This window comes from Ceraceosorus guamensis, assembly GCF_003144195.1.
Source record: "Ceraceosorus guamensis strain MCA 4658 unplaced genomic scaffold IE81scaffold_8, whole genome shotgun sequence".
Classification (NCBI taxonomy): Eukaryota; Fungi; Basidiomycota; class Exobasidiomycetes; order Ceraceosorales; family Ceraceosoraceae; genus Ceraceosorus; species Ceraceosorus guamensis.
In genome coordinates, this window is record NW_020290003.1 from 477,283 (window position 1) to 485,699 (window position 8,417).

Genomic DNA, 8,417 nt, shown 5'->3' on the forward strand with positions numbered 1-8,417 from the left:
ACGGTCTGCTTAAGTCGCTCCGCTACACACCAAGCCGGTCACCGGCTATTTTGGACGGATGGGCGTGTACTGCAAGAATAGGTGTGCAATTCGTACCGAGATTGTTCCAAGCTATAGGCAAGCACCCATGCACCAACGCACGGTCCCCTCCCACGCTTTCCCCCGCACACATCCACTCAGACTTGTGACCTGGGTGCTTGCTGGCTGCATGAAGGGCAGGAACTGCCGTTTCGTCCGGATCGGCCCCCCCTGTTCCCCCCTCTTTTCCTGCTTTACTCACACTGTATAGGTGAATGTTTCATTCGCTCATCGAATGCCGAGGTCCGGCTCGAGCTGAAGCGGTACACTAGGTATGCTAAAGCTCAGCACACAGGGCAAGTCGTCGTGCGATCCTCGCTCGGATATTTGGGCTGGCTTGACGCGGGGGCTTGTAGTCAGATGCCTGCAATAGCTTCTGCTGCGTAGCTACCAAGCTATGCACGACATGTATGATGCTCCACTCACTCACAATTGCTGCTGCAAATCACGCTTCCCCGCAGCCGCCGCCGCCGCCCCGGCTACCTCGGTACGACCTTCTACGCGTCCTTGATAGCCGGAGCCGATAAGCTAAATTGTAACCCGCACTTGCTTGCGTGGGAGAGTGATTTGCTCAATTTCATGATCTGCGATTGATAGCGACTGAAGTCACGAGTTGGCCGGGCGGGCACTTTTGCGGTCGAGGTCATTTGCCAGGCCTATTCGATCTTGGAATGCACGTCATGTGCCATCCATCGCTCTACTGCAGCGCACGAGCGAGATCAGGGCAGAGAGAGAGAGAGAGAGAGAAGTTGACTTTGCCGCGTGTAGAGGTCAAAATGCGGGGCCCCGCAATCGTGGAGGTTGGCTCATTGGCCTGCAGTCCGAGTGCTCCAGGCTAAAGTGCCTCTTTCCCTTGCCCCATTGCCAAGACAGGCAGCCCATCCAACAGGCGATGGGCAGACCCCCAAAGACGCTGCCCTACACCGATGATGAGCGAATCTTATAAGTAGGCTTGATATTCCGTTCAACAGAAACGCCCCCCCCCCACCCACCCTCCCCTCAAATCTTTGTCCGCCATACTGTCGTTCGAGTCTGTCCATCGTCGTACCCACACCGCCGTCTGGATACTTGTTGAAGTCAAGCACAAGCACTTGCCATCCCGGAACCATGACCGACACTACCGCGCAGGATGGATGGAAGGAAGTGGGCATGAAGGAGCTCGAAACTCCAGAGGGATACGTGGGTGAGTGTGTGTGTGTGTGTGTGTGTGTGTGTGTGTGCGTGGGCGCGCGCCCAACGGTCACCGCTGCTATTGCTTGTCCTCACATCCAAGGGCACGCGCTTCTCACACCGGTCCTCAGGTAACTTGACGCCGGAGCACGCCGACAAGCTCAGAGAGATGTGGGCGGCCTTTTTCGATTGCTGTGATCGAGCTTCGGGAGGAGCTGCAAAGGAAGGTGGATCGGGGTGGCAAGGAAATGAGGAAAAGGATCCTACCAAATTGGGCATTCCTCAGGATGATGCGGCCAAAGAGGAGGCGAAGAAGAGGATGGAAGAACAAGGCATGAAGTCAGTGTGACCGCTCACCATCACAATCGTCTCCCTCCCTCTCTCTCTCTCAGCGCCTTTCTAGGCTCGGTCTCTACCTGCTCACACCCGGCGCTCCCTTCTCCTCCCTCCCAATGCAGAGATCTGCTCCAGACTTACGGCTCCGAGGCGCTCAAAGATACATTCTGGTCCTTCAACAAAGCCGACAATCCCGACACCAACCTTTTGCGATTTCTTCGAGCGCGAAAATGGGACGTGTCTCGCGCCATGGCCATGCTGGCCACTTGCCTCAAATGGAGGCTAGACTCTGGCGTGGAGCACGTAGCTACTCAAGGCGATCTTGGCAATGGCGAAGAGATTCCAAAATTTCTGGATCAGCAACGGACCAGAAAGATCTACGCTCATGGATGCACGAAGAATGAACAACCGGTTTGCTACGTCGAGATGAAGAAGCACCTCACTTTTGGACAGCCCGGAAGCACCATGCAGAAGGTGCGCAATTCCCCTCCCCTTGTCGGAGCTGCTTCACTCGACGTATGCGGTGCTGACGACTTTATGACGCCGAACGTGGACAGTTTGTCATATTTCAGATGGAGACCTGGAGGCTCTTCATGATTCCACCACAGGACAAGATGGTCATCCTGTTCGATCTCAATGTGAGCAGAGCATCATGGGCTGCCCTTCAGTGACGGGCTTACTTTACTGATTCATGTAAGGCTCCCCTTGTCTTGCTTGGCACACAGGGCTTCGGCATTAGAAATATGGTGAGGCTGGCAGTGCGCTCGTGCGGATGCAACTCACGACAGAGTAGCTGATCGGCAAGGTTCATCGTGATTTTGCTGCAGGACTGGGTATCTCTGCTCTACGTGGTCAAATGCCTGGAAGCCTACTTTCCAGAATCTTTGGGCACGATGTACATCCATCGGGGTGAGGCTTCCGCTCAGATTGCGCTCGCTGATCGTGTCTTGTAGCTCATCATAATCGCTGCTTGGATCGTCGAAGGACCCTGGATCTTCTTCCAAGCCTGGAAATTGGTCAAAGGTCTGCTTGATCCGGTGGTCAGGAGCAAGATTGCTTTTACTCAAAAGCCTGAAGATCTTACCGGCAACATTCCTCCAGAGCGCTTGGTCAGCATCATGGGCGGCGATGTGGAGAACCAGTTCGAGTGGATCGAGCCTGCAGCTGAAGAGAATGACAAGTTGAAGGATACAGCGACCAAGGATAGGCTTTGGAAGAGGCATCGAGCACTGACGAGGGAATATGAGGGCGTGACCAGAATGTGGATCCGAGCTGGTGGGGACGACAAGGATGCCCTTCTGGCCGAGAAGAGGCGCGTGCTGGTCAAGAAGCTTCGTGTCAGCCAGTTCGACCTGGAGCCTTACGTGCGCGGCGCGACGGTGCACCATCGAAATGGAACACTGCCACGGGGCAATCCAGGTATTGTAAGATGGCAAGTGAGTGAAGTCGAGTACAGCAAAGACGCGCGCCTGTCTGCTCACCCACCACACGCCGGCATCCTTACCTGACGTCTCCCTTTCGCAGTACGAGCTCAAGTCGGGCGACAAGATCCGCCAAATCGTAGGGCACAGCCAATCGCGCAAATCCTTGATTCGAGAGCTGGTCGAAATATCCAACGGATCCTCCGTGTTGGAAGCCGAAGCGCAAACTCGCAAGATCATCGAGGGGGGAGCATGGGGTCGCTGGGATACGTGCGAGGATCTGCCAGAAGAGGTCAAGAGCCGAGTCGACGCCTTGCTCGAACCGTCTGACCTGCTTGCTGCGGCGAATGCAGACGCGGCTGCACCGACGCAAGAGGCAAGCGAGCCCCGCGACAGTAACGCTCCGACTGCTGCAGATCAGAATCACGAGAGCGCTTCGACGGCCACTTTGGACTCCAAGGCTACTGCTGTCGCTCATTCTCCGGCTCAGGCCACGGTACCGCAGAGCACAGCATCCGAGAAGGTCGCCCCTCCCGAACCGGTCAAGCGTCAGTCCATGTTTGGTTCCATCAAGTCTAAGCTCGTCTCCTAAGTCGCGTTCGCTACCGATATTCCCCAACACACCGATGCCCTCTGCGAGCCTGCTCAGTTTTGTCTGTCAAATTCCCTGCCCATGGTACTTGCTGATTGACAATTCTTTTCTCTCACTGTGCGCGCCTCTTCTCGCCGCTTGCTGTGCGATTGAAGCAATGTGCATGCCTGAACGCAGTGCTGCTTACGGTTTTGTTCGAAGCCTTGGCGTAGAGGCGAGCGGATGCAATCATATATGAAGTGATCACGATAGCACAGTTGTGTATGGATGTAATGGTGGTAGTGAGCTAGGAGAAGAGAGGTGACAGATGTGGTATTTACATCAAACATGTGTGGATCAGGTCACGTGTCTCGACAATCATCATCAGCAGCAACTCCCTTCCACGACTCGCTTTGCTGATTGCCAAGTCTGGCCGTTGCGTCTATGTCAATCCCTTGCGTTGCGCACGAAAGCGTCATTCATGTGAGGGTGGGAACGTTGCGAATGCAGGTCCAGAAAGGTTCGCCGCGATCGGGACACTAAAGATGAACGCGAGGTACATCGATCTTGTGCTGACGTGATCGAGTACGTGCCGGTGAAGACCAGACGAAAGCAGGCACCTCTCTGCCCGATCGCACCTCTCAACTTAGGCGCGGGCTCACAAGTCTTATCGAGAACGTAAGCAGAAACATCGAAATTATTATTGACTCTTCGTCGCTGCTGCTGCTTCGTGGGAAAAAATCCAGCCAGCAGCAGGAAGCGCGCAGACATCAGCCACGACCCCGTCCCGCAATGCCGTCGGGATTGCAGAGAGGCAGGCAGGTGGGACGGTCGGACGCGCGCGAAGGTTATCTTCGTTCCGCGCGCACCCTACCGACAAGCCACACGAATGACGAATCTGCATGGCGGTCACGCTCGCTGCCTCACCCACTGGCACAAGTTCGAGATCTTGGCAAAGTGCTTACCCGACAAAGAGCGGATTAGATTGCTCGATCCTGCTTCACTACTTGACTGCTGAGATGATCGAAGAGCCCAGAGGGACGTCATCGTGGAATATGCAGTCAAAAGTCAAAGGGGGAAGAGTGCCTGCCTGCCCCTCGGTTGTGTTTTCTTGAGCAATGTCCACGATCAAGAAGGTGCATATCGGCGCATATCCTCGAATGGAGTGGTCACGTGCGACCCTTGGCGAGGAACGGTGATGTGGCCATGACGAAAGGCCTGCCGCGGGGCCCACGAGCAGACAAGACGTAGGCGATTGCTTGATGGTGATTGATGCATCTTCTTTGCAGCACGCGGCCGGGCGAGCAACGCGGCGAGACCCACCCGTCGGAGAATTTGCGCATGAGCGGGATATGTGAGTCACTGAGTGTGATTGCTGCTGCATGGTACCACCACCCGACTCTGCCCCTGCGCTTCGATCGTCTTGCTTCAATGCTCTCAGACCAACAAGATGCTGTGGTCTCGAATCTGCCAAGCATCTCGAAGCGGCAAAGCCAGCCAGCAGTCGTGAGTCAAGCAAGCTAGCTTGTGAGCTCACTCTCTCCAGCTCCGGGCACCGTAGACTCTTGAAGGCCTCCGTGAATTGACTCAGAAGGCGTGGCGGGGGGCGGCCAGGCAGAGGATGCGGGGTAACGGAGGCAAATCGTCTGCACACCCAGGCCGATCTCCGCTAGCGTCACACTAGTTCCATCGGATTTGACCTGCTCTGCTTGCATGGCTGAGGGTCTGTCTGGTTGTTGCTGCTGCTGCTGCTGCTGCTCGAGACTTGTGAAACACTGATGAGACTCCGCTCGTGCAGCGACGTGATCGTCGGCAGATTGGCGGGCATGGTGTCCCACAAAAAGAATTTCATCTGCAGTGAGCTGCTGGGTCTCCCGCACGCATACGCATGCAAAAGTTGTGGAGATCTGCATCGCGGTCGTGAGTCTGATGAGGAGGACTCAGAACTTGCTTTCGACCTTCGCGATTTGAAGCGATGCTTATTGCAAACTTCACTCAGACTGACAGATCGGTACAGTAGCAGTCCTGTAAGCCCCCCCCTTGAGGCGCATACACTCGCAGCTAAACGATGCTATTCTCATGCCACTTGCACTCACCTTGCGGAGAGAGAACTCTCACATCATGCAGCGCAAAGGTGCGGATCTCCGTCGCAGTCACACAACAGTCGTGAGTGTGACAAGCGACCGTCAGGTCTCAGACTTTCTCAAAGTGGCAGACCTCGGTCCTAAAGGTCATCAATGATTCTGGCAGGTGGGCAGGCCTGCCCGCCTGCCGAGCCAGATTTACTGTACGTTGCGTACACAAGCACAATAAAGCTGCATGACCACCTGCTTACAAGTACACTGCCTGTCTGGAGGGGGGGAACTTTGCAGAAGCACAGTACCGTACAGTACCGGTACAGTGTGCTGCAGTGCCGTGCCTCTGGGCGATGCACTCAATCGTCGTAACCATTCGTGATTGACCCTGAGAAGCCCTTTGGCCTACGCCAACCGCCCCGGTCCTTAGTGTCCCTGTCGTCATCATCGTTTCGAAACTCTAAGACTCGCGACTAGTCCCACCTAATCACGAAGCAGAACTCTGTCGTCCAGTGTGCCAAGCGTAAGGTAGTCTTATCTCGCACCGTGACCTCATCACACTCTTTTCTTCTGTGAACTCGCGCACTGCTGCTCTTCCCTCGGACACACCATCACACGTACACACGCCCACCAATCCAGGTCCATCACTCTTTGTCTTTCGCCACGCCAATCCCGACGGCTCACACGCTGTGGCGCTGTGGTTGTCAAGACGACGAGCAGGTTCTCATCGCGTATATAACGGACTCGCAAAAGCTGGGTCAAGTGCTTTCATCAAGAAGTAGTGATACTTTGACATTCAGCCCAAGTCCTCTGCCATCCGACTTTCGTCTCGTCCCTCTTCTTCGACTACCACCCGCTCACATCAACAACAAGAAACATGATCGAACTTCTGGACAGGGTCTTGACCTACGGGCCATACGGGTACATTCCCAAGCTTGCGCCTGCCATCCTCTTCGTCATTCGTGAGTAGCTCGAAAAGGGCATACATGTCCCTCCCTCGCAAGCATTTCGACTCACACAACGGAACTTGTACCACGCTGCTTTCTTGCAGTCTATGCCATCGCTTTCATTGGTCACTCCTACCTGGGCGCCTTCAAAAAACAACCATCAAAATGGCTACCCACGTTGGCTCTGGGATGCGCAGCAGAGACGGGCGCCATGAGTCTGTGAGTTCATCTCGGAAGTCTGCAAGGACGTCTCTCCTTCTCGCAAGTGGACAGTCTTCTGCCGGTGGAAGCGTGACCCTGTGCGTCGGCAAGCGGGAAAAGTCAAGGTGGAGTGCGTGAAGACGGCGGCTGAGCTGAGATCTACGCGCGCAGTATACGTGACTGTGCTGCGCGAAGTTTGGCTTGGCAGAGACAGGTCGTCGATGCGTGCATACAGACGTGAATGAGGCCGCTCCACGAGACTCATACAAGCCTGCGATGCATCTCCTCGCGACGGGATAGGAACACGCTCAGCGGCGCTTTGCTACGGAATCTTCAGCAGCAGAGAGTTGAGCGTTCACATGGTCCCCGAGTCCGATTCTTCGCTGCTGCCGCTGAATCGTGACGAGCGGAGAAGAAGAGCAGAGGATGCTGAAAGAGAGAGAGAGAGAGAGAGACGTCATTGCTTTGCCACCTTCGATGCCCAGTCGTGGCTGACTGACTCGACCCGCTCCTTGTCCACACAGTCGCGTCTACGGTCACTACACAGCTCGGGATGACATCAACGCGTACATCGCTCAACAAGTGCTGAGCGTCTTGACGCCCGCCTTTTTCGCCGCTGCCCACTTTGCCATCCTTGGTTTGGCCATCGTGACGTTCGGGCCAGCGTACGCTCCCAAGTTTGTCCAACCTCGATTCATCATTCCCTTTTTCGTCACGGTGGATGTTTTGAGTCTGATCCTGCAGGGCACTGGAGCGGGCATGGCAGCTGTCGCTGAGCAGCTCAAGCCTCCCGAATCCACCATTCCCGGAGCTTGGATCGTGGTTTCCGGTCTGGTAGTCCAGCTATTGGGCTACGTCATTTTCAACATTCTCTTCGTCGACTTTGCAAGACGAGCCATGGCGCGTCCACCTCAACACGAGCTGTGGACGGCAAAGATGAAGACGTTTTTGGCTGCCGTTTGGATCTCTGCTCTGCTGGTCTTGCTTCGTAGCTGCTTCAGAACGGGCGAGATGATTCTAGGATGGATCGGTCCTGTAGCTACGACGGAGTGGTACTTTTACGTCTTTGACGCCGCTCCCGTCACAGCAGCCGTCTACATTCTGCTTCCCTTTCATCCCGCTCTCTTCCTGCCCGCACACATCTCTCTGGGCAAGCCTACATTGGGTGCCAAGCAAGAGTACGCGGTAGAGGGCTCTGGTGCCGATGAGAAGGACATCGAGCGAAACGGCTCAAACACCAACGAGACTGCTACGCTGAATGGGGGAAACAGTCAGGACAAGGGTCAATACGATACGCTCGTCGGTCGTCAGCAGGAAAAGAAGCGGCCTAGCAGCAACAACTCTAGACCGAACACCAACAGATCTCGCTCGTACAGCTCCAACGGCAGTCGTGGAGGCCAAGCTCCGAACCGCGAAGGCACCTTTCATCGACAGTAATCTTTGCGCTTTCATACGCTCGCTCATCTCAACATCTACCACTCGCCTTCAGTCCAGCTTTCGACCTTCTGCGTCCGCCTCCATCATCCTCTCACCCAAAGTAATATGGACAGGGCTTTGCTCAGAGCTATCTCCATTCATCTCTTCTTCTCTCTCGCTTGCTGTACATTTGCTCCCCCCC

The 8,417-nt window shown here is 55.3% G+C and overlaps 2 protein-coding genes across 2 annotated transcripts; both read left to right on the top strand.

Moving 5' to 3' along the window:
• Positions 1 to 1,076: 1,076 nt before the first annotated feature.
• IE81DRAFT_320930 (CRAL/TRIO domain-containing protein) lies at positions 1,077 to 3,713 on the top strand. Its single transcript, XM_025513182.1, has 8 exons — positions 1,077 to 1,261; positions 1,380 to 1,587; positions 1,707 to 2,058; positions 2,142 to 2,222; positions 2,310 to 2,330; positions 2,412 to 2,493; positions 2,569 to 3,020; positions 3,109 to 3,713. The coding sequence occupies exons 1-8, from the start codon at positions 1,186 to 1,188 to the stop codon at positions 3,595 to 3,597; spliced, it is 1,761 nt and encodes a 586-aa protein (XP_025372111.1). The 5' UTR covers positions 1,077 to 1,185; the 3' UTR covers positions 3,598 to 3,713.
• A 2,488-nt stretch (positions 3,714 to 6,201) lies between these two features.
• Positions 6,202 to 8,417, top strand: IE81DRAFT_244561 (hypothetical protein). The gene is made up of 3 exons (XM_025511255.1): positions 6,202 to 6,613; positions 6,703 to 6,817; positions 7,324 to 8,417. Exons 1-3 carry the CDS (start codon positions 6,529 to 6,531, stop codon positions 8,234 to 8,236), a joined length of 1,113 nt encoding a protein of 370 aa, XP_025372112.1. The 5' UTR covers positions 6,202 to 6,528; the 3' UTR covers positions 8,237 to 8,417.